Source organism: Dermacentor andersoni, chromosome 5 (genome assembly GCF_023375885.2).
Source record: "Dermacentor andersoni chromosome 5, qqDerAnde1_hic_scaffold, whole genome shotgun sequence".
NCBI lineage: Eukaryota > Metazoa > Arthropoda > Arachnida > Ixodida > Ixodidae > Dermacentor > Dermacentor andersoni.
Window position 1 is genome coordinate 97,090,058 of NC_092818.1, and position 24,028 is coordinate 97,114,085.

Consider the following 24,028-nt stretch of genomic DNA (forward strand, 5'->3'; position numbering starts at 1 on the left):
TCAAAACAGCGAAATGTCGCCGTCCTCCAGCCAGCTCTATAGATCATACTACGCGTCGACGGTAGGCAGCTTCAGGAGTTCGGTGTTATTGAGTGAATGTAAGAGCACTTCGCCGCGTCAGACAAAGTCGTGGATAGTACCCGGAGCGTCCGCGTTCCCGATTTCGGTTCGTGTATAAAGAAAAATGGGCGCACGCCAACGTGAAGACGCCGGAACTGCTAATGAGCCTGTCGCGTGACTGCAAATGGTGCTTGCGCGAACTTCTCCATGCGTTGTTCACATGTGTCGCTCGATTATCATGTAAGAAGAAACTACGGAGAAGAGAGCTTGGAATCTGAAATGATGTTCCAGGTGTTGTGTTCCTGAGCTTCCGCTCACCGCTAGAACACTCGGGCTCCAGGCTGTGTTTTCGTGGTGCGAAAAAGAGAAAGAAGAAGGAAATGCTGGCACCGCATAAGAGGAACGACGATTAATCTACCGTGGTGTGGGGCAAGTACATATGAAGGTAAACCTTGGACAAGGAATCAATCGAGAAAGTCATGAAGAGAAGCAGTTGACGATGAGTTCGCGTGCAGAGTTCATATGACGTTCATAAACTCAGTTCTAACAAAGGGGTCACTCTAAAACACAACTTAACTCAGTGCGGCGAAAAAATGAGGAAAACTGCGTAAGAGCCTCGTCGTTTACTCATCATTAGTATTGTAGTCTCTTTATACAAACGATAAACGTCACCGTCTAAACACCTTGGCAGCCATGGACTTTGTAGAGTTAGTTATGCAAAACAAACTAAGTGCGAATGCACACGCGAGACATACTATGATTCTTCGCACTGCAGGTGGTGCATCTACAATGGCGGTGGGTAACGAATACGCGTGTTCTCTTTCTTTTAGGCGATTAAGCGCGGAAAGACTCATTTTAGAGTGGAAGTTACCAGACGAGCACTGTGCGCGATTCTATGCATTGTTTGAGACAAACAACGTAGTAGCGCAATAAATGAGCATTTACACACTTTAGTGGACTCGCCGGCGCAGTCGTGAGCGGCGTTGGCTAACACTTCTGTACGTTTTTACACACGTACAGGAGCACGCACGAAAGTGGACGGATGCACGTAGTTTCCTACTGAAGTTACTAGCGGGAAATGTGACACTGTAGTCGTTCAAGCATATCGGAATGATGAGTAATGCATTTACTTTTCTACAATTTGGAATAGCTTCGTAAAGAAGTGAAAATTTCTGCGTTTTTCGATGTTGTTTCTGGCTGAGGTGCGCTGCGTGTCGGCCGCACGACAGTTACGCAAGGCAATGCAGTGTTTTACGTTGATAGCTACTTACTCCGCGTATTTTATTAGGTGTAAAATCACCGTTACAGAAGCATTACGACAAGTTGTGAAGGTGAAATGTACGACGCTCGACACTGTGCCTGCATGTAGCCTCTATCCGATAACCTATGCTGTGCGTGTGGCAGTTATGGGTTATGATGCGGTATATGTCATTCTCTATTACAAAAAATAACATAAATAAATAAATATAACCCTCAGGAACGCGAAGTTCGAGTTGACGCACTTTTACACAAAGCTGTGGACTTCTAAGAACTTCTTTGTGAGCGACAAAAACCGAGGTCGTCGATACAAGTCGCTGTGACGACACTGCCATGCTGCAGTTCGGCGCAGCGTTGTCGTACTCAGACTCCGTATGCAGCACGAAAGAGCAGGCCTCGATAGTTGAATAAACGGCCCGGTAAAGACGAGAAGAGCCGCGAAAGTCAGATGCGAGCGGGGTGACGAACGAGGAGGCCGCGCGGTCCTGACCGGTGATTGGAAATCATCACGTGTGGTAAACTTTCTTTTGAAGTGCTGTTCCTACGGAGCAAACCACCGCCAGGTGTTCGCAGCCGAGATGCCCGGATGTTCTCACGCCCACCGTGCACCTGGCTCGAGCGCAGGAACCACGCGAGAAGTTCCCGAAATTCGCGAAGAAAACTGCACATCAGAAAAAAAATTGACGGACGATTACGGTACTTCCTAATGCGAAATTGGAGCGCAGCTCTATACGTGTGTTCATTTAGCGATATATTGGCTGGCGCAGACGATCTGTCTCGTGCGGCAAGTTGCAGATGGAACGAAGTGTGGCGCGACTGCCTCTCTAATCGGGATGTCGCGAGAGGCAGCGCGTGGGTGACGCGTGGGCGCGATTCACAGCAGCCGCCGCAGACAAACGTCCGCTCATGCAGCGCTTTGTTTCCATCTATAGTATCGGGGGCGCTATCGGTGAACAGACAGAGCGCGCTACTCTGGCGCCATGTCATAGCCATCGTCGCTGCAGAGCCCGTCTTGCACGGCACTACGCTTTTCACACTTTCGCCATACCCTGCTCCTCCGCTTTCCTCCTCGCGCTCTCTTCACTATCGCCGTCTTTCATCCCCCGCAGCGCTGCACTCTCGCTCTTTCATCCTTCGCGGTGCTCTTTCGCTCAATTACGAAGGACACCGATGCTCGCCGCAGGAACGGGCGCCTAAGGGCTGCGCTCTTCTATGCTCAAACATAGTTTGGGCATGGAAGCGCATTGTAAGGGAAGGAAAGTTTGCATTTGCCACGAAACACCTTCGTGAAAGCTGACTTATCCAAAATAAGAAGACTTGTTGGAAGGAGTCAGCTCTTAGGATAGCAGACGGAATGCAACGAACCGCTCTCATCCGTTTGTTCTGTGTGAGGGCAGAATAAATCTTTGTTCAAGAACAGCAAGAGATGTGACGACATGACATCGGCTCGTATGATTGTATATCTATAGTGCGTGGTGAGGTCTCAGTGACAATCGTTGCAGCGCGCGCACTAGGATAATGCCTGCAGACGTGACCGACGAGGTGGCTCTGTGTGATGGGCGATAGCCTCATCTGAAAAAGTGAGAGCTGGAGACTGTCATTGGAGAAATGCCTCGTTTCTTTTGTTGCTTGCTTGCTTAGACCAGTGCGGTAGTGTACAAATAAACGTCGGTCCTGAAAGGCGCCGCGTACCTAGCAATCATTGTATGCTTGGTGTTGGCAACCGCAGCACTCTTCTGGACACCACACGCCTCAGTGTATCGTCATCGACCACAGTCTGTCTAGCGAAGCCTTTCTGAGCGCAGATGGAGCAATAGCTAAATTTCATCTATTGAAGGCGATGTTTCATAAGCAATGATGACGTCGTCTTGAATGCTTTATTATCCACCCAGCCTATTCTCGAAGCCTCAAAGATCAAGAGCCCTATATTGTCACGCGCTAAGGCAAGAGCAAGCAACAGCACCAGCAGCCAGACACGAAAAAATGCCAAACACGAAGGGATGGTTCTCCAACTGGCGCGGGATCTCTTTGACTTCGTCGTCTTGTTCGCCGTTTTTGCTGGGCACACGATGCTGATCGTTTGTTGGTTCAAAACACCAGCTGGCAAAGCACCAGGTGGTCGCCGAGGAAGCACGTCAACAGGCCCGTGTGCACATAAGACAGCAGCAGTCTACAGATGCAATAAGTTACAATATCAAATGAAACTACGGGCATTTTTTGTTTTTTTGTTTTCAACCCACGTGCTGCTTTTGAGAAAAGTTCCAACAAGAGCTAAACTTCCTGTCTGAGGACATGTGTATGTAGCCGAATACAGACGTGAGCAGTGCCTGCGTCGTTCCTATAGTTCGACATCACAAAACTGACATTAGCTCAAGAGGTGCGAAAATCCTGAAAATGTTGGTTGCTTTTGCTCGTTTATGGTTCTGTGATCAGACGAATATAGTAAAAATATTAGTATACTATGCAAACTCTGTTGCACGCTCAATACCTCTCCGGCGATTGCCACCAACAAGACTCAGGCGACCTATGCTTACATGTTTTCAGAGGTTTGTTGGTAACCTTCCTTTTTACTAAGAGAAATGTTAACAAATCGCACAAATTGCTTAATCTTGTTTGCGTATCTTGTCTGGAGCTGTTAAAATCTGCATTGAAAAAAAGTCCATTAATAAATAAATGTGATTAGAAAAGTACGGTAATGACACAGTTTGTTTTTTCCGGATGGTGGACTTGAACACTTGTAAAGTTATGGACATTATCGTAGACGATCACGCAAGAATATATAATAGGAAGGAGAAAGCGACAAATGAGCAGAGGAGGGTTACCAAATAAGACTACTAAATAGGAAGGCTAGTTATATCACTACACGGCGGCCACGTAATCTACTTGAACAAATTGCTCAGCATCGAGTTTTGCGTTAACACGACAATGATGTAATGGAATCAGCTTACAGGGGATGTTTGAGAGCGGACAATAGAAAATGCTTTTAAAGAGGACATACCGGATACGGCGAGCGCACCAGTTTGACAACAATGGCGAAAATTTAGGCTCTAATTAGTCTCTCATTATACGAAAGTGCGTCGGTTATGTTTCGGACGAGGACGGTTACAATGCCTAATGGAAGTTAAAGCTTGTTCCCCATTATGTGTCGCCTGAACCAATCTTTAGATTCCCGATAACGGGATGGCCATTAGGTGCTGGGCTTCAATTAATTACGGCTGATTTAGCATTTGAAAGCCGAAGCTGAGTGGGCAAAAAAATTAATGCCCAGAGGAGACACTCTTTGCTGACGCGACTCTCAGCTTGCCGCAACTAACGCTATCCGACAGCCATCATCCTGACTTCGCGGCGACATTTGCTGTAGCCATCCGGCGAGGCGCCGCCGCACAGTGATAAAAGCCGTTCGTCGAAACGCGCTGAAATGCCGATATCTCGGTAATGATTCAACAGCGTGAGGCTGGAAACGCATCCGGCGGTAGACAACGAGTATTATGCACGACTGTGATCACTTTGAAAGCGTGCTGTCGCGATGAGTCGAACCTTGCAATAACATCTTCTTGTTCCTTGTTATTCTAAAACTTTGCACCTGAGCGTTTTAAGGCTTCGTCATTGTGTTTTTTGTACTACTTACGTATGACGGCTATTGCAGTTTTCGAGCAGCTAAGGCATCTGCATATATCGTCGCTCTTTCTACAGTTGCCCGCATGAGATTTCACTGCCGTGCTTACTTCGTAAGCTAAGGAATTATTTCAAAGTGCTAATATATTAGTGGGTCTAGTGCGCTCACATAAATGATGCCTAATTTGCTACTTTGACGACAACAGCCGTGTGGTACATATGCTATGGAGACATTACTGCAGTCTGCTTGATGTAGGACAGAAGGATATACATAACCAGATGAAGGTGCGGACTCGGGTTAGAAAAGATTGTGATTTGACGCTATTCGCTGCCGGCTGCTATTGGCCAATAGGTGACATCAACCGAGTAGGGTGTTTGGATCAGTGTGCTTCTTCCTACTGTTACTGTGCATATTTATTGACGAAGTTTAGCAAACAGGCTGAAGTAAGCGAAAAATCGGCTTTCGAATTTCGATAGTAAATACGTTCTTCCGGAAGAAGCCGACTATCGTCTGCTCACGCTTGGTGGCGACCACTCTGCTTATCGGTGCCGTAGCCGACGGGCCTCGCTAATTTCGAGTATAGATTTGAACACTCAACAAGCCTCTAACCACGCGAAACTTAAGGTCTGGCCACACGCACGTTTGACAGCGCGCGCTCATTCTCGGCCGCTCCTGGTTAGACGCCTTGGCAGGCTTCGCTTCCAATTGAGGTTTTAATAGCGCTTCAAAACGCGCAAGTTGGATGTGGCTACTATCCGTCGGTCAAGCTGGTGCGGGACAAAAGCTACGTAGTACGGCCAGACTGGAGCGTACGAGGTCGAGCACGCACCCAAGCCCTGTCGTACACAAAGCAGACGCTGTGCATACTCAGTACAGTTGCACGTATCTCCGGTTTGCTACGTAGCGTAGATACCGTGGACGCCGCGCGACGCCTCGACGAGTCCGCTGGCTAAGCGTACTGCGGCTCGCTGAAGACAGCCGCGTCTGGCTTACTGTTTGGCGCGTCGTTGGAGCCAAAATAGGAAGTGATGGAGTCAACGTGAAGATCGAAAATCGGAGTTGAACTGTGCGCCACGGAGACGTTCAGTAGGCGGCGCGTTGTGGGCACGCCCCACTCAACCGTAGCCTTCGCAGTGCAAGGCATTAAAGAAGGAGCGGAAGCACTGCAAAGGTCGTTCTTTATTGCAAATACCCCCCCCCCCCCCCCCCCCCCCCGCCCCCCACCACCACCACCTCCTTCTGCTAAACGAATTCCAGTACTTTTTGCGGCAACGTATTTACAGAATAGCCTGTTATAATTTCAAATGCAATTTTTCACTTCAATAAAAAGTGATTTAGGGCCTCCTTAATGAAGCCCAGGTAATCAACTTCAATCCGCAGTCTCCCACTACGGCATGCCTCATTATTATATTGTGGTTTTGGCATGTGAGACCCCTGAATTCAATCAATCAATCATTTATTTATGAGATTCTATAATTCGATTATTATCTAACGACATATCCAGCCGAAGTTCTTTTCCTACCTCATGATTACCTGTCAGTTATTATTACCTACTGCTCCTGTCTAGTACTGCTGTCGGCGAGCCGTTGCTTATGGCCAACTGAAACAACAGCACAATGACTACTTTTCGCTTGTCGCTCTTAAGAGGAGGAGGAGGAGACAAAGGGGAGGAAAGACAGGGAGGTTAGCCAGTGTAATTAGCGGCTGGCTACCCTGTGCTGGGGAAAGGGGTAAAGGGAATAAAAGGAGAAGCAAGAAGAAGAAGAGGAAAAAAAATAGAAACCAGAAAGTTCACACAGTAACGCGAAACTACGCGCTACAACATTCAAAGGCGGTCGCACAATTCGCATGTCCTTAAAAACTTCAACAAAGCCCGTAAGGCCTTGAGTGCCGAAGCCCGTCTGAACCAGTGTCCTAGAGCTTCTCCCTCTGTATGTTATGTAGCTACCGGTACATAACATATCGTGCAACTCTTGCTATAGAGTTTCCTACTCACTGTCCCTGCCCATCATTGCGCCATGTTTTCTTTCAGCTGAAACAAATTGCAAAACAGAACGAACAAAAATGTTAATGAAGTCACTTGGGCACGTAGAGGACTGTTCAGGTGAATTATCTGAAGAGGTGGACGTAACTTGCACAATGAACTGCCGCGTTCAGTTACATGATTAAGAAACGTTCAATAAGTACATTTTAATAGTTTCACTTTAGGGCAGACGTAGAAATTGCAAAATTGAAGCTGAGCAGCAGTAGAATAATACCTGCTTATCAGTAATATTAGGACTAGCGGCACTTTTGCGAGATATCTGTCGTGGAAGTATGCTACGAAATATATTCGTGTTACAGTATGTAGTTTTCTCAAAGCTCCTTCCAGCAGCTCGGCACAATAATTGCAACGCCAAGATTCCCGGGGATGGATATCTAGAAATTGGTGCAAGTTTCCAAATTTCTGCTCAGCGAATACGGCTTCATGTCTATGCGGCTTCGTTTCTGCGGTTTCAACATGTGCCCTAAAATAAATATTCAGAAGGTAATAAGTAAACTTATAATTACATTTAGCTTTAGTTAGTAGCAAGCGTGCACTGGAAAAAGGTCTATCAACCTGCAACTTTATTTACATTGTCAAGCTCAGGGATCGGCACGCGTTGCAAAGTTGAATACAAACGCCAACCGACCACTATTAATCGTATTAAGCATATGAAGTTCCTGGGGAAAAAACAAAATAAAAAGTAACGCGAGGCCCTTGGTGAGGAAATTACAAAAATAAAAAACAAACATATCCGGAAATATTTTTTCGTTGTTTTACGCGTGGAATGCTTGGAAACGTTTGTATAACATACTTCCGAAATAAAGATAACTAACTGCCTGTAAACATCAAACGAGACACTCGACCGGCGGATCCAGTATAATGAATCCCCCTCTGCTGACCTTTTATGGAACGTTTGGACCTGCATATTTCTTGTAGATGTGCTCTCTGAACTCTTCCTTTTCCCACGTCGGGTTCGTCGCTATTACCTTCATTAATTAGAGAAACTCTGGGTCGCGGTAGCTGCGGAGAGTTCGCTGCATTGAGAGTGTTCACTGGCGCATATATTCACGGGCGCTTAATCCGCCGCGCTGGGACACGCAATCGGTTGGTACTGCTGGCGGTCTGACGTCGCTGCGCCTCTTGCCGAAATCTGAGCGCGTGGAGGCTTTAATGTTGAGCCTGTACCGTGGTGAGGGCTCGGTGGATGTTTTGCAGCTCGATCGATGACGGAAAAGCGGCGTACTTTGCGCAGAGCCCAGGTGGGTGCCTCAAGGGAATCGGGCATCCGTGCGAGTGGATCGCATAAAAACGCACTCAGGCCGCAAGACTCCCACGCTAGTAGCGGAGCTCGCCCACGTAGGAACCGAAATAAAAAATAAAAAATAAAGAGCTGCCGGCAACTCGTGTCTGGCCTGAGGTACACCGGAGAAACGCAGACCCACAGGCTGTTAGTGGCTCCCCAGATAAAAAAAAAACTAATAATAATAAATAAAGGAACATCGCAAGAATGCGAATGAAACTCACAACGCTCTGCTTCGTTCGCAGCCAGGTGAGTTTTGCGCACGATGGATTACGGCGGAAGGAAACTGCATTGGGGCTTCTTTGCAAGAGTAAACAAGAGCGGCTGTGCTTTTATAAAGAACTAGCTGCATCCTCCTTTTTGTTGAGAGCAGGCTTTGTAATTCTGAAGTCGATTTTTCCTTGCACACATTTTTGTAGAAGAATAACGAGTTTAGGCATCAGCGCGACTGTCTCCTGCTCCTTGGACCTACGTGATGCTTGAGTGAGATTTGTCTTTACGCTTGACGCCTTCCTCCTCCGGTAAGCGACAGGCAAGACTAAGGAATGAAATAGCCGTGAAAATGGCGGGGATTGTTTTATAGAACACTAGAAAATGCATGTGGTTCCATAATGCAATGTTAGAAGCATAAGGCGTCACAAGAAGCCTTACATGGTCTCGAGCGAGAAAAGTCAGGGTAATGTGGTTCCGAAACGATCACACGATTCCGGCGTGGTTTGTCTTGCACCACTCTCGCGTATAGGAGCGCCCCCTGACAAGAGCGGGGAAGCACTGTAGAGCAAACTTGCTGGGTGTCATTTCCAGGTTATAAACAGAGGGAATACTACGTGCCTTGATTGACTTTTGGTCAAGCCTCAAATTGAAGTCCTTCGCTGAAGCGACGGTAAACAACCTCGCAGGTGCGCAGAGTTAGAGAAAATGTGTTCAACAAGAACAATGTTGCTGACCCAGCGGCGATGGAGATGCTTCAAGGTGGACATATAGTGGGCATACGAGTTTCAATGTGGTGAACAGCAGACTAGTTTCATCTGTTCCTTAAAATGGCTAAGGCATGAGAACAATCATTTTTCAGCAATAATTTGGCACTGTTTCCGTTCCACAGGACTGGCGAATTGGGAAGGTCATGCCAGTCTTCAAGAAAGGTGACCGATCATCCCCAAGTAACTACCGACCCATTTCGCTAACTAGCGTATGCTCTAGGATCACGGAACATGTCATTTACTCCAATGTCGCGACATTTCTAACATCTGTCAACTACTTTCATCCCAATCAGCATGGATTCCGGAAAGGCCACTCGTGTGAAACAGAAATAGCTTTGTCCATGCATATGCCATTCATTACAATCATGACAGCAATATCCCAACAGATGCACTGTTTCTAGACTACGAGAAAGCATTCGACAAGGTACCCCATTCCCATCTTTTAGTCAAACTGTCTCTTTTAAGCCTTCATCCGCATGTCCTTAACTGGATCCGAAACTTTTTAACCAACCGCATGCAATTTGTTTACGCTAAGGGTTCTCGTCTTCTTACTCATATGTTCTTTCAGGAGTACCCTAGGCACAGTTTTTAGCCCTTTGCTCTTTCTAATATAAATTAACGACCTGCCTTCCCTAGTAACATCTACTATATGCCTTTTCGCTCACGACTGCGTAATCTACTGCCCTATAACTAACACTGATGGTTCTTCTGTCCTCAAAAATGATCTGAATAACATAGGCTATTTGGCTAATGTCCCTGAGTACTGCAAAGACTGTAATAATTTCTTTTCACCGCCGCCGAAATTACACTCTACCAACTTATAAAATCCAGGATACCACCATTATTTCCACTAGCTCCGTTAAATACCTTGGCGTTTACATCACTAGTCATTTATTATTGTCTTACCACGTTAACCGCATAATAAATTCATCTAATCGAACAATTGGGTATCTTCGCCGTAACCTGCGCATGACACCTTGTTCCTTATAATTACTAACTTACAAAATACTTGTACGACCTAAACATGAATACGCTCGCGCAGTCTTTGATGCACATCAGTCTAACTTTATTTCCGCTCTCGAATCAGTTCAAAATCATGGTACGCGTTTCATTCGTTCAAAATACTCACGATACTCTAGTATATATGCTCTAACGATTCAATTACAACTGCCTTCTCTCGCTTCCCATCGCCGTATTTCACACCTCTGCCTTTATCACAAATTTTTCCATTCTTTACCCCGAGACAGCCAGCTCACCCAACGAGCGCACCGAATACCACGCACAGGCCATCCTAACAGCGTCATCCCGCATCGGGCCCGCATTACTACGTTAGAAGTAATTTTTTGTGCACACAGCTCGCGACTGGAGTGACCTTCCCTGCAGCCAAGCTTTTATGCCTGATCCCGCTGATTTCAAGAATGCAATCGAAGAAGCTATGTACTTTTCATAATTCTACGCAACATAATCCACCATTCATGCGCCCACCACTCATGCAAAGTCCCGTCTGGGGACCACTTGAGGTTCAAATCAAATAAACGAGTTGGTGAAACAGCACAAATCATTTGTGTGCATCTAATATAATCACTGCTCCAGGGCAACCGCAACTCGGAAGCCAGCCTCAATTGCTTATACACGATGGGTGAGAGAGTCAATTTCAAAGATTTTCAAAGATTATGAAGTGCAAATCTGCCACATCCCTAGAGGCAAACTAAAGCAGCAAATAGTCAGAGTCAAGGACCACCTCCAAAAAGGAAATTACCCTGGCATCGTCTGCAAGATTACTTACCAAGACTGCCAGGCGTTCTATATAGGCAAATCTTGGAACTTAAAAAGAGCTGGTTCAGCCGTGCTAGTTCTTCGAGAAGTTTGGTGCCTTTTCCAGTAAAATGTTTGCGATCCACGAGTTTATTACGTCCATTTGTACGGCTTGCTTAAAAATGAAATATCAAACATCTGGCGCTCCACCAGAGACGACGTATCGAATGTTTTTTGCGGCCAAAGGTAAGCGAGAATCGAAAGCATTGCTATCGGAACCCAAACCAAAACAGAGCTAGACCATGCGTCTAAAACCTCGGAAGAGAAGACTGGCGGTTTGACCAGCCGCTCAGGGCGCTGGTGGCAGTGAGGTAGCTCGGCCGCAGGACCCTACGGAAGTGTCCGCTCTCTACCTTTATCTTTCTCTATGCTATAGTGGCTGAGCCACCGTGGTTGGACCTCAAAACTTCACGCCCTCACTCAACGTTGGATTGATGTATTAGTTTGGTGTGTTATAACCAACAGTCGACTCCCGTGTTTTTTACAAGCCATTGTTAAAAATACCTGCTCCAAGTCGTCGTTTGTCTCTCCCTGTCAGACCCAACGTGCTGGGCACCGATGGGCAGTCCTGACGGCAGTCCTATTTCACCACAGCTTTGTGTCAGTTCGTTATCCGGATTTAGGTGAAGTCGTTCGGCCGAGACCTCGCCGCATACCACCCCACGTTCAACCAAAGATCCATGAAGCGCTCGCTTATTTCTGTGGCAAAGCCACAACCACCTGTCAATAAAACGCTTTCGATGGCTGATTACTGAGCATCTGGAAGTCTCCTTCTTGTACGCTATCTTTCACTACACCCGCTGCGGTTGCTTAGTGGCTATGCTGTTAGGCTGCTAGCATGAGGTTGCGGGATCGAATCCCGGCCACGGCGGCCGCATTTCGATGGGGGCGAAATGCGGAGACACCCGTGTTCTTAGATTTAGGTGCACGTTAAAGAATCCCAAGTGGTCCGGAGTTCCCCACTACGGCGTGCCTAATAATCAGAAAGTGGTTTGGCACGTAAGACTCCATAATTTTTTTTTATCTTGCACAACGTTAGCTTGTCTGTAAGCCTCCCTTTGGCAGCTTTTCCACGGCTATATCTTTCTTAAACGTTAAATTCTCGAAACACCCCTAGCCTTAATAAATAATAACATCGCTGGCGGACGCCTGTCTACCTTTCTTTGCGAAAAGAACTCACGCCAAAGGCTACAGAATATATTTCTAAAAGCAAAATTGCTTGTTCAAACAACCAGCTTCCCAGAACAATTATTGCAAAAAAGAATGCTTGAAATTTAACGAGGATTTCGCAAAGAGAGGAGGCTGCGCAAAGCTGAAGGCCGATATCTTTGAGAACCGCGGCACACATAATAATTTAAATCTATGGTAATTGATAGGTGACATTATTCACAGCTGACCTTAATTGTTCTGCTTAGAGAAAATAGATAGCGAGAGAAAGCGAGAAGTATCCTCCACGGAGAAGAAAGAAAAGAAAAGAAATAAAGGTTGAGAAGTCGTTTTGAGGAGGGAAACCTCTGGCCTGCTCTACCATGTATAGAGAAAGCAGGCAAGAAAGAAATGAAAACGAGCGGTTGAAGGTCATGGTGATCAGTACAAAGAGCTTTGTGCACCACCAGCTCAACTCAGAGAGGGTCAGGGATTATAAAGCGGTACTACAGGCTACAGTCAAAGTCGCTGTAACGAAAAAAATATAAGTAGTATTCTTGCTGCACATCGCACACTCGAACTGCCTGTCCCATTTCCAAGAACCTTCACTCATTGGAAGCTGTCCTCAAAGCAAGAAAATGTCTGACAAAGCAATTGGCATTGTCAATCGCACTCAGGATCCGAGCAAAAAAAGAAGAACGAAATGGTTTTCTAGAGCCCTCCATGCCTCGCAGTTTGAGTTATTTTCTCGGCATATCTTGGGCAGCTGTTGCCAAGTGAACCCAACACGCAGCCTCAATCTGTGGAGTAATGCCTCACGACGTGATCTCATTCTTCGCGGAAGCTTGAATCATAGGTCTGTATGTAGTCTAGACAGGCAATCTTGATGTTAGTTTGGACGAGCTTACAGTGCGACATGTAGGCGATTCGGATCACAGAAAATAGCCGTGTCGTGAAATCAGTGCCTGCAGAACGCAACACTTAATGCAAGTTTCGCTTCTGGGTGTGCCAAACTTTTGCCCCGAAATACAACAGTGACTAGTGATCAATTCAAAAGCTATGGTCGGATCCTAGTGAATTAGTTTTGTGTGCAACATGGCTCTTTCAATCGCGAGTTGTTCATTCGGTCCTTTCCCCATTGGTTACCAGTTGTTTGTAACTCGGATTTTCAAACTCTAACCATTGTCCACTGGAATGGTTTATTGGAGCACATTGGTCTTAGTTCGTCCCGAGTCGCAGCTAATTCAGCTGAAGTTGTAGACGTGTTGTATGCAATCCTCAGATGTAGCAGAAGCCCGAGTTGTTTAACCGTCCACAAACACGGGAAAAGTGCAGTCGTATTTCTCACAGTTCTAAGATAGCGTTAGCTGTCTGAGGCACACCGTTAGGGTCCTTGATTTTTTCCCCCTATCCTAGGAGCATATAACATGAGCTAAAGCCATCCCCAGCAGTGGATATTTATGGATTCTTAAGCGCTGGTGTGAACAACATAGCGAGCGTGAAGTCTCGTGCGAGCACGCGAAGTACCCTAGTAACATTAAGGTGTGCTAGCGGTATCAATTATAGTTAATTTATAGATCAAGGCAGAAAGCTGGGCTGGTTGGTGTGTCATCATTATTCAAAAGACTAGCGCAAAATAGCAGGGACAAAGACAGAGAAGACGACAGGACGAGCGCTAATTTGCGCTATTTTGCGCTAGTCTTTTGAATAATTAATTTATAGACTCGACCAGGACTTCGCTGACGCGATGCTTTTCTGCTTTGTCGGTTATGGCTAAGGCCTCATTCACACAGCGGTCATATATATATATATATATATATATATATATATATATATATATATATATATATATATATATATATATATATATATATATATATATATATCCTGACAAAACCGGTGCCGTGGCGGTGACACGACGGAACGTTTGACGGCTGTGTGGATGAGACCTTAGGGTATAGCATTAAAAAAAATATTTTGCCTTCCTTGTTTGAATGGGTGACAACACTGCCTGTGGTGACTGTGGTCTCGAACAGTTACTTGAACACATTTTGCGCGACTGTCCTCGATATAATGTGCAGAAACAAACGCTCGCGACTGCGCTAGCTTGTACCAACGACAGACTGTAGCCAGAACAAGTCGTATAGAATAGCGACCTCACAAGCCGTCGCAGCAGAGGGCTACGAATGCACTGCGGCCATTCTTACAGACAAAAAACCTGCACAAACGACTCTAGCACTGATGGTGCTTTTTGGCCATATCTGGGCCTTGCGTCAGTAAGCCCAATTAATCATCATCGCTTTAGCACTGACAACTGGCAGCTGTTATTCTGTGCTGTGAACAGCAGTGATAGTGTGCCATGTGTTCTGTTTCTCTCTCGTTATTTCCTGCTTATCTTTTAACGTCCCCCTCTCTCCTCCATGTAGGGTAGCAAACCAGATGTTTCTTCTAGTTAACCGCACTGCCTTTCCTTTCCTACCTTCCACACCTGGCACTTGCGCCAATAAATCCCATTCGTCATCCTCACTTTAGCAATGACAAGTGTTAGTTGTTATCCTGTGTTGTGAGAAGCAGTGATAGTGTGGCATGTGCTCTGTTTCTCTCTCTTTATTTCCTTCTTATCTTTCTAACCTCCCTGCGTTTCCTGCCTTTCCTTTCTTTCATTTCTCTATCTCCTAGGGGTTCATACTTAAATGGTGTTTGATATGATAGCCCTTGAGAAACCAGAGCCCGGCCCTGCTTGCGGAAGCTTAGGCCAATGGTGAGTGTAATGCCCCCTGGAGCGTAGTCATAAGTGAGCTCAGAGCGGTTCTAGAGAAAGGAAGCTTCGAACTGCACAAGTACAACCTTCTAGATTATAGTTGGTAAAGCGTTTTTTTTTTGTTAGACAAGTATGCCTGTGTGCAAAGCCAACTTTCTGAAAGCAGACATAAATAGTCGGTAGGAACAACTGGGTTTATGCGACATAGCTGATATCAACGCACATAGAAAAGAGCAACGCACAGCAGCCCAACGCAGTTAAACCGAGGTGAATATGCGTGTTTTATTACGTTTCTATTTCCTTGAATGCAGCAAGCTGCAACCAAAGAATGAATGAATGAATGAATGAATGAATGAATGAATGAATAGATAGATAGATAGATAGATAGATAGATAGATAGATAGATAGATAGATAGATAGATAGATAGATAGATAGATAGATAGATAGATAGATAGATAGATAGATAGATAGATAGATAGATAGATAGATAGATAGATAGATAGATAGATAGATAGATTAGTGACAGGTGTCGCCTTGAGATAAAAGAAAATTTAACCCCGACAATCATATGCATAATAATTCCGACGTTAAGTTAGCGTGCCATCGCCCTGCATCGCCGCAAGCATTTTACGCAATGCCATACATATGTTAGAAATAGGTTCCAGGAGACTGCATTTTAAGACTCACGCTATCTCGCTTTCGACAAGTAGAAGCGAAAATACGCAGCGCAGCCCGAAAGTCCAGAGAGAACTCGATGGACATCTCATAATTACCGGGTGGAGGTTCTGAGGTATGCGCGGTCTAACGACCAGATAACAGACAAGAAATATTCGGAAAGCTTTTATTGTACATAAACAGGTGTATAATTTTGGCTCCTTATATAAGTAGTTTTACAGAACTACTTGACTGACACGACACTGAAAGAATCGCTTATGAAAGCATTTCGAACGTTCTCCTTTTCTATCGCAAAGTTTGAATTTGTGGTGAACAGAGCAAAATTATTGCCTACATTCTTAGAATGTAATCTATTCGGTGAAATATAGTACAAGATATGCCGCCATTCGCAGTGCACCAAGCTATTATACTTAATTCGCAAACTTTGTGATTTAGCCTGCAGGTAGCTGGTTATGATGTCAGATTACAGTTCTGAAAAATATTTTGGCAAAGGCCTCGATTATAAATTCTAATTGTGAGAACTTCGTCTGGGAGGCGTATTTTGTAAACTTTACTTGAAGGAAAGAAAGGAGTTTTTGACAACATCGTGGTGCTTGGACGCGTCAATAATATTCTATTAGGTCCTCGTTGAGACCTGGCAATAACATGCAAATGTCAGTTTAGCCAGAAAAAAGAAGCTAACAAAAGGAAAACTACACGGTTCATGGCTGCGCTGTTCTTAAAGGTTTTGTGTGGTAGCGACTAATAAGACGCTTTAATATAACATAGCGGAGGGGAGGGAAGATTTCATTGAGCTGCCTATTACATTTGCCATTTTAATCTCAAAGATTTTGTCTCCAAGGCGACAACGTGAAATTGACCACTACATTTTGGAGGAATGCAACGCAGCACGAGAAAAGAAGGGCCCGTGCTTTGCCGTTGTTAGAGAAGGATTTATACTTTACTTGCATGTTTCATGCGCAACTCGTTCGCAAGTTTGGCCTGGAATTCCAAATAACGTCTTACTGGCGACGCCTGAGCAGATTTGCTCATATATAGAAAAAGAAAAAAACACAACTCTCAGCTATTAATTGTTACACCTGCGAAAACAAGACATTTGCTCCAAAATATTCTCCTGAGAGGTACTATTAAAGAAAGAAAGAACTACTTTCCATAAGCTGTTGAACGGAACGCTATAATTACTCAGTTATTGCCTCGATTATACGCGAAGAGGGTTAAAAATGTTACCGGGAGTGCTCTTATGACGCGCATGAAGTAATTTTTATTATTATTTTTATTTTTAATTATTTTTTAAGAAAAGGAAGCTATTTGTTGTTCTTCAGGGAATCTAAAAAGAGATTTCGCCCCTGGACAACTTGTTTCTGCAAAATTTAACAGCTTTTTCGCGACCTACAAAACGCCACGACGCGGTCGAGCGTGGTTTAAGCCACGCTCGTGTGATTGATGAGGCGACTCGCACATTGGGGTCATTAATTTTTCACTCAAGAAGAAGGATCTCGACTTCCGCCATCAGCGGGCCATCGCGCAGCTGTCGACTTCTGCTCGAAAATTGTCGGGCTCGAAAGAACAGCGAAAGGAAAAACAAAGTTTAATCGTTCATGCACCGCCCGCGCGTCCTCGCTGCAATTGCCGTATTCGTCGAACAACAGTTCCGCGATGTTCGTTTGCACGTCCTACTTGTTTCCTTTTTTACTTCGAAAAAAAGTTCCTTTCTCTCTCTGGTTTTTTTTATTGTCTTCTGAGCAGGATTCTGCGGATAGAAACGGGAATGGTTGCTTCGCTTTCCTCCCGCATTTTCTCTTTTCTTGCCGGAACGGACGCTGTCCAGACTCCCATCACACGAATTACGCTGCTCCAGTCCGCGGCAAATGCTAGCACCACGGGAATGTGTCGTCGACGCCGGAGCCGTGTTGTGGGATGATGTTCGAAAACCCAATTTGTCTCCCAGAGAAGCAACCCCCCCCCTCTCCTCCCTTCTATTCCCGTCCCCGTACCCTTCCCATTTCCGCACACACATACAGAGTCATCCTGACTCGAAAAGAGGGTTTCATCGTCACTCTTAACGTTGTTCGCTCACTGCAGCGGGAAAGGAGGCTGCTCCGCGGTCACGTCAGCGTGAGACGCTTTTCAGATCTCACCAGGCTGCCACGCCGTTTGCAATAACGCGATGGTCTTGGCATCGGGTTCTCGGGACAGATCCACGAAAGAGCTACAACCTACAATGCTAGCCGCGTCTGTTTATAAGAAAGAAATAATAATAAAAAAAATGAATGAAGAGGCACCGCGTATCCCCGAGGCAGGCCGGCTTCTCGTTTTCGGACGGCTGCACTTAAGCACGAAGACGCCCGGCGAATATCCCTTTCCCCATAGCATCCGCCTCATTTTCACCTCTGTCAACGCGGATAATTTGTCGCTGTGCGTCTCGCTCTCGGATCCCTATTCGCTCTCTGTCGCCACGGGACAGAGCTCGCACGTTCGCACACTGGGACCTCGGAACCAAGCGCGTCGCGGTTCAGTGAGGCGACATCGCCATCACGCTCTCCTGAACCGACGACGCCCTGAGCGTGTCCCTCTAAGCTGGAATAATCTCCGTTTTTCTGGTTGAAGAAGTCGGAGACACTTTTACTACTTTCAGTTCGCTCCTTGCAGTCCGTAGTGACAGACTGTAGTATATATATATATATATATATATATATATATTGCGTTTGATTGTGCACAGAGTGGCCAAATGAGGGGCACTTTTTCGTGCCAGTAATATTCGCGCTCGATAATGTGAACGCAAGAATGGGACGCAGACGAAGCATTTCTAAACAACAGCTATCCGTTTTACGAATGCCGAAAGACGTGGCACGAAGAGTAAGGACGACACATCGCAGAATTGTGTCCGTCTCTGTCGCTCCAAAACAGGAAGAAATTGTTATTAAATGCGCCCCAAGAATCACCTTTACCATCGGTATTCTTTGGCATGCAGTACGTCACAGGTTATGATGAGGGAGAAGGTGAAAAATCAGACGTTAAAATTGAGAGCGATCCTTTCACTACGTGTTTTCGCGAATGAGTTTTAACAGTAGTAAGATTTTGAGAACATTCAACGCTTCGCGAAGCGGGAGTTTCGTTAAGAGGATTTGCCGCGCTTTTTTTTTTTGTTTGTAACTCCAATACCAAGAGTTGCTTAACTTTCTTTTTTTTTTATTTGAACACGCGCTTCGTAATTCCATAATCCGCTATATTTACGACCCGCAACTTTCTTGATATTTCCACGATCCTGTGGAGTTTTAGGCATCCAGATCTCTGAAAGATGAGCTTATCCTGGAAAAGCTGGAACGCTTAAGATTATTGCGAATCTATATAGTTTAGCACAGTCATCGTAACTTTAAGTTGTGAACACCCTTTTACGTTCATTCGGTGAAATATTGCTGCAGCTGCTTATACGGGTCGGGAAACATGTTTTCGACACGCCCATGAACATTTCCGTCGTGACAGTAATGGTGTTTGTCAGCTCCCGTTTGTACCCAAGTAATCATCACACGCAGTGTTCATAACTGGCTGATGGCCTCAGAGAGACAGAGAGAGAAAGAGAGAGAGCAATAACAGGAAGGGTAGGGAGGTCAACCAGACGATCATCCGGTTTACTACCCTTTATATATACTGGAGGGGGGAAAGAGGAATAGAAAGAGGAAAAACGGGAGAGAGTAAGCACTGAGTGCATGTGGGAGGATGCACAGGGACACTATCAACGAAGTACCAGTATTCGTTACTGGTAACGAAAGTACAGTTATGGCTACTATATTGGAGGACAGAGGAATTGATAACTAAGTCCGCTTATAGAGTCCATACTCTAACGAGAGCAAGTTCTTCCCAGAAAGTAGAGAAGTGCTATATCTCGCAACATCTTCGTTTATACGAGGTCGTTAAAAGACACCTTATGCGTTATATGCTCGGAGAAATCATGGACTTTGTGAACGGACTATAGCCTACTTCGTTTAAGCCAATTCGCAATTGCGCGCTACGGCGAGACGATGCCGGGCGATGCGACACTTGTACAAAAAACGAGTTCGTCGTCGTTATTAAAATGCAGCAGAGGAAAAATCGTCGGACAGGGCATGCCACCATGGCACTCAGAATAGGCGGGAAATGGCGTTAGGGCACTGAACCACATCACCGATTTTACGTTAAGCCGAGAGATCTTGCCTTAGTTCGTGATTTTTAAGCACTACTCACCAAGGTCGTCGATGACAGGAGCCAGCCGGAGCATGATGCCCACCAGCAGCACACTCATCACAAAGAGCGACACGGCGGTAGTGATGATGATCCAGCGCGCCTTGCGACTCACGTCCTCGTCTTCGTCCTCCTTGGTCGCTGTGCCGAGCCCTCCGCTACGCACCCCCCTGCCGCCCCTGGCGCGTTCACCGTCACCGGACGCCGCACAGAGGGGCCGGTACTCTTGGGGGCTCTGGTTGCCCAGGCAGGAGGAGGCCCTGGGCGGCGAGATGGAGAACACGAAGCGGGACGCCGGCCGCTCCTGCCACGTGGGCGTCGTCGCCAAGTCCGTGGGCGACACGTCCGAGTACGTGTGCAGCTCGGTCGTCGGGCTGTGCAGGCAAGATGAGCTGAAGCTCTTGAAGCGGGGCGTCGGGGGCAGCGTTCGCGGGGGTTGGACGCTGCTGCTGCTGCCGCTACCGCCTCCGCTGCTGCTCGTCCCCGCCATTTCTGCCACGGGTTCAGCGAACGTGGCGTGGCGGTTTAGCGTGGAGTACGGCCGCTGGCTCAGCGTTAGGCAGCCGCGATTTGGCAGCTGGTTATTGGCACGACGCGGCGGCGGTGTGGGGACGGGCACGAACGGCACGTCGAACGGAGTCAGTTCGCGCAGCGGGATCGACTGTCGCGTCGGCGGTGCGCTGCCGCCGCCGGCGTTGTTGCCGCCCGCGGGGTTTCGGCTCGCCGGCGCTCCGACCGCGGCAGCTGCGGCTGCTCGAGCTGGTTGCGAGACCAGGTGGAGCGTGTATAGAGTCCACAGCGTGACGGCCTTGGCTCGGGTGCGGACCCGACGTCTCGCGGCCGGCACACCCTCGGGCGAGTTCTAACGCCACACACTGTCGCGCGGGAAGCACAAACCCGGCGGGTACAGTAACGAGAAACACCACTCGCGGGCGTCGCGTGAGAAGAAACTCGCCTTTGAGAACAATAAACTAAGCGAAAACACAGTTCGGCTCGAACTTTACCGTGTTTTGCTTTGAATGGGTAAAAAAAAAAGGAAAGCCCGCGAGCGAATCACGAGAACGAAAAGGGGCGCATTTGGGAAGAGCCGGTGCCAACAAAGAAGGCTCGTCTAGTTGTCGTCGACAATTTTGGAGAGCTTCGGCTGGCTTGAATGGAAGCTGTTTAGATCGGCTTCTGCAATGAGGCTGGCGGCATTGTTGCGCGATGTCGGAAGAGGAGCACTGAGGCGTATTTTCTCGGCGCCGTCTCCACCCCGCGAGGGACTGCCAAAGCGCGATGGTTGTTCGTGCAGGTTTTGTGTCTTTCTTCAGTTAGGCCGGCTAGCCTCGTTCCAGTCCATTAGTCGGCGATCGCCAAAGAAGAAAAGTCATTTGTCGTTCTACGCCCCAGAAACAGCCGCTACCACAACAGATCGACTTCTGATCGGCTTTCTTTGGGACCTTGTTACGCTGCTGTTTCTGTAAGCTTGACGAAAACCGTCGCCTGTTTAGCGAATGCAATAAACAGAACACTTGGCTTGTACCGATGGAACCGCTGACTCTCCACTTGTAGAAAGCTGAGAGGGTCCCTTCCCAGCAGTCTGGACCTTCGAGGAAGCTCTGTACCGACTGGCACTTTTTGTCTCCACTTCGTGGCCTGCGCCGTTTTCTTGAGCAATGCGCACGACAAAAAAAAAGTTTGAACTCGACGGGCCGACAAACGCAGGCACGAATCGGAAGAGGTGCTCTCGAGTCGAACGCTTGAGCTCTGGCGGTGACTCTTGGCAGACGAGATCACGACTGGTCAATAGGCAATGACGACGATGATGAAAGGAAGATTGTTTTGGCGTGTCACATGCACACACGATACAATGCTAAACAGGGTCGATGATTTGACTAATTATCGTGGTTTTTCTCTCTCTCTCACTTTGATTAGTAAGAGGCAGTAGTTCCTTTACGTCTCGATGTGTAGCTGCCCAGCAACGTCTATGAGTTTCCGGGCGGCCTGCCTGCCGACACGCTGTGTCCTTCGTGGCACTCAAAACGCCAGAACGTGTCTCCCAGACTTGCCCGGCTGCGTCTAACGGGCCGCATGCTGAGGCGGTGTCTTCGTGGCTAAAACACAGCTCGGTGGTTTCGGTAGTAGCGAGGCGATGCGTCCCCTTGCGGGGACTTCCCGTCGACGCCCGACGTCCAGCTCCACCTCCGGCGCTGCCCGAAGCGCGAGCTCTGTCGGCGTCCGAAATAAATAAACCAAATCATCTTCTCGCTGAAGCTCGGTCCTTCCTTTCAGACTTCCCTTCCGGAAGGGGTGTTTTCAGAAGCCTCTTCAACGAGCCACCGTAGGCTCCTTTTCTGACAGCAGCAGCTGTTAAAGAGAAGACCAGCACTCATTGAAATGGTAATCTCACCAATGGCACCAAGTAAAAAAAAAGAAAGAAACACAGCGTTGTCGTAATTATCGGCGTTTCAAAGTGTCACATATAACGCGGAAGGTGTATGGTCAATTGACATTTCCTTGCTTTTTCGTTCGCCTGCAGGTACCGTTTACGCAGACTGATAAAATTCGAAGAATGGTAAGTTTGGGTTCAGCAAATTCTAATTCTCAAAAGCTATGAACTTATCCTTCTAAACAGGTAGATCTGCCTGCAAGGATAACTTGTTCAAAATGCCCAAAATTATTTATGCTAACGACCGTTTACAGAAGCGAATAACTTTCGGAATCCCCAGTGAGTACGACACGATTAATTCTTACAACGACAACAGGCTTAATCACTGCCTTGATATACGTGAATTTAAAGAGCACAAAGGAAAATATTTGTTTTTGTCAACATTAACACCTCTCAGGTAGAAAGTTTGAAGATAATAATAAAAAAATAATTAAATGTAGCCAATCATGCTCTTCGACGCAATTCACAGGCCGTGCCTCCAACTATGAGATCACTTGAATTGTGGTTCGCTCTGCAAGTGGTGACAGCTGCAGATTTGAAGAGTGTTTCACATTGGCACAGACCCTGGCATAATAAAGTTCCACATAGCGAGTGTATCTCAACATGCCAATATTGTATGCACTATGCCGGTACAACGCAGGAAAATTATCGTAACCCTACAATGTAAAGTATCGATATTCATATTCTATATCAATTATTGCAGCTCTTGCTGAAACAGCTGAGAGCTCCGAGTTGTTTTTCATGAGCACATATTTACTGCAAATCAGAGATACTAATAAGATGTGAACAGAAGCGCTAGAGTCCATCTAAACATTTCCTTTTCCGAATTATAAGCCATATTTCGCAGCGCTACAGGACAGTACGCCGGAGACGAAACAGTAGACAGGGCAGGCTCTGGCCTCATCCCAGTGCTTGCCCCCTTCACGTCGTTTTCATTTCAATCTATCACCGTGTGGATTTTGTAAACACGTCTGCTAAGCTGACTCAATAAACCTGAGCCTAGGATGCGAATGCCACGACAATTTTAACGGAACGTGGCAACAACTACACCTCCCTGTCACGTTTACGCCGACGCACGTTGTTGTGAGGCGAGCGCAACAACAAGACTCCCACTCGCCTAAACGCTGCGGATTCCCTCGAGGATGCAGCCCACGGTTGCTTGACCGAAGACAGCGGGGGCCGAGAGCACTGCCCCGAAAAGATTACGCTGTATGGCAGCAGCAGTAGCAGATGCGGCCAATGTCCCCCCGACTCCGGCGTGTACCTTCCGCGTTTCGCGGGACTCCTCTCCGGTGGCTGGAGCGACGACCAACGTGCTCGGCCGCTTCCTGCGGTACGTCCGCAGCGGCCAGCTTTCGGCGGGCACTCTGTGTGCGGCGGCGGCGGATACGGCGAGAGCCGGCAGCCAGCGCGTCTCTCCAGCGGAGGGGGAGAAAATGCGGGATGGAGGGAAGAGGAGCTCGCTCCCCCCTCCATCCCTACTTCCCCACCATCTTCCAGTCTTGTCTCCCCTAAACCTCCTTGTCCACACTCTCACGCACCCGCACCCTCCGCCCATGCCGCCCTTCTTTCCCCTCACACAAGAAAGGATCGCCGGATCGATAACACGCATCCCTCTTTCCCGCGTTCTCTTCCTCGCCTTCTTGGCTTTCCTTTTTTACTCGTACCGTGCTTCTCCGTGTATCTCTCGCTTCCTTCTGCGAGTTTCCTCTTTCCTTTCCTTTTCTGTCCGCGCGTTAGGT

At 47.1% G+C, this 24,028-nt stretch overlaps 1 protein-coding gene across 1 annotated transcript in view; it reads right to left on the bottom strand.

Moving 5' to 3' along the window:
• The window catches only part of LOC126530928 (uncharacterized), a 193,453-nt gene extending 169,809 nt beyond the window's left edge, over positions 1–23,644 (bottom strand). The window contains exons 1-2 of the mRNA XM_050178258.3: positions 23,404–23,644; positions 19,859–22,204 (exon numbers count right to left, since the gene is read on the bottom strand). Coding sequence (XP_050034215.1) covers positions 19,859–20,345 — 487 coding nt within the window. The 5' untranslated portion in view covers positions 20,346–22,204; positions 23,404–23,644. The remainder of the gene's footprint in view (positions 1–19,858; positions 22,205–23,403) is intronic.
• Between the last annotated feature and the right edge of the window lie 384 nt (positions 23,645–24,028).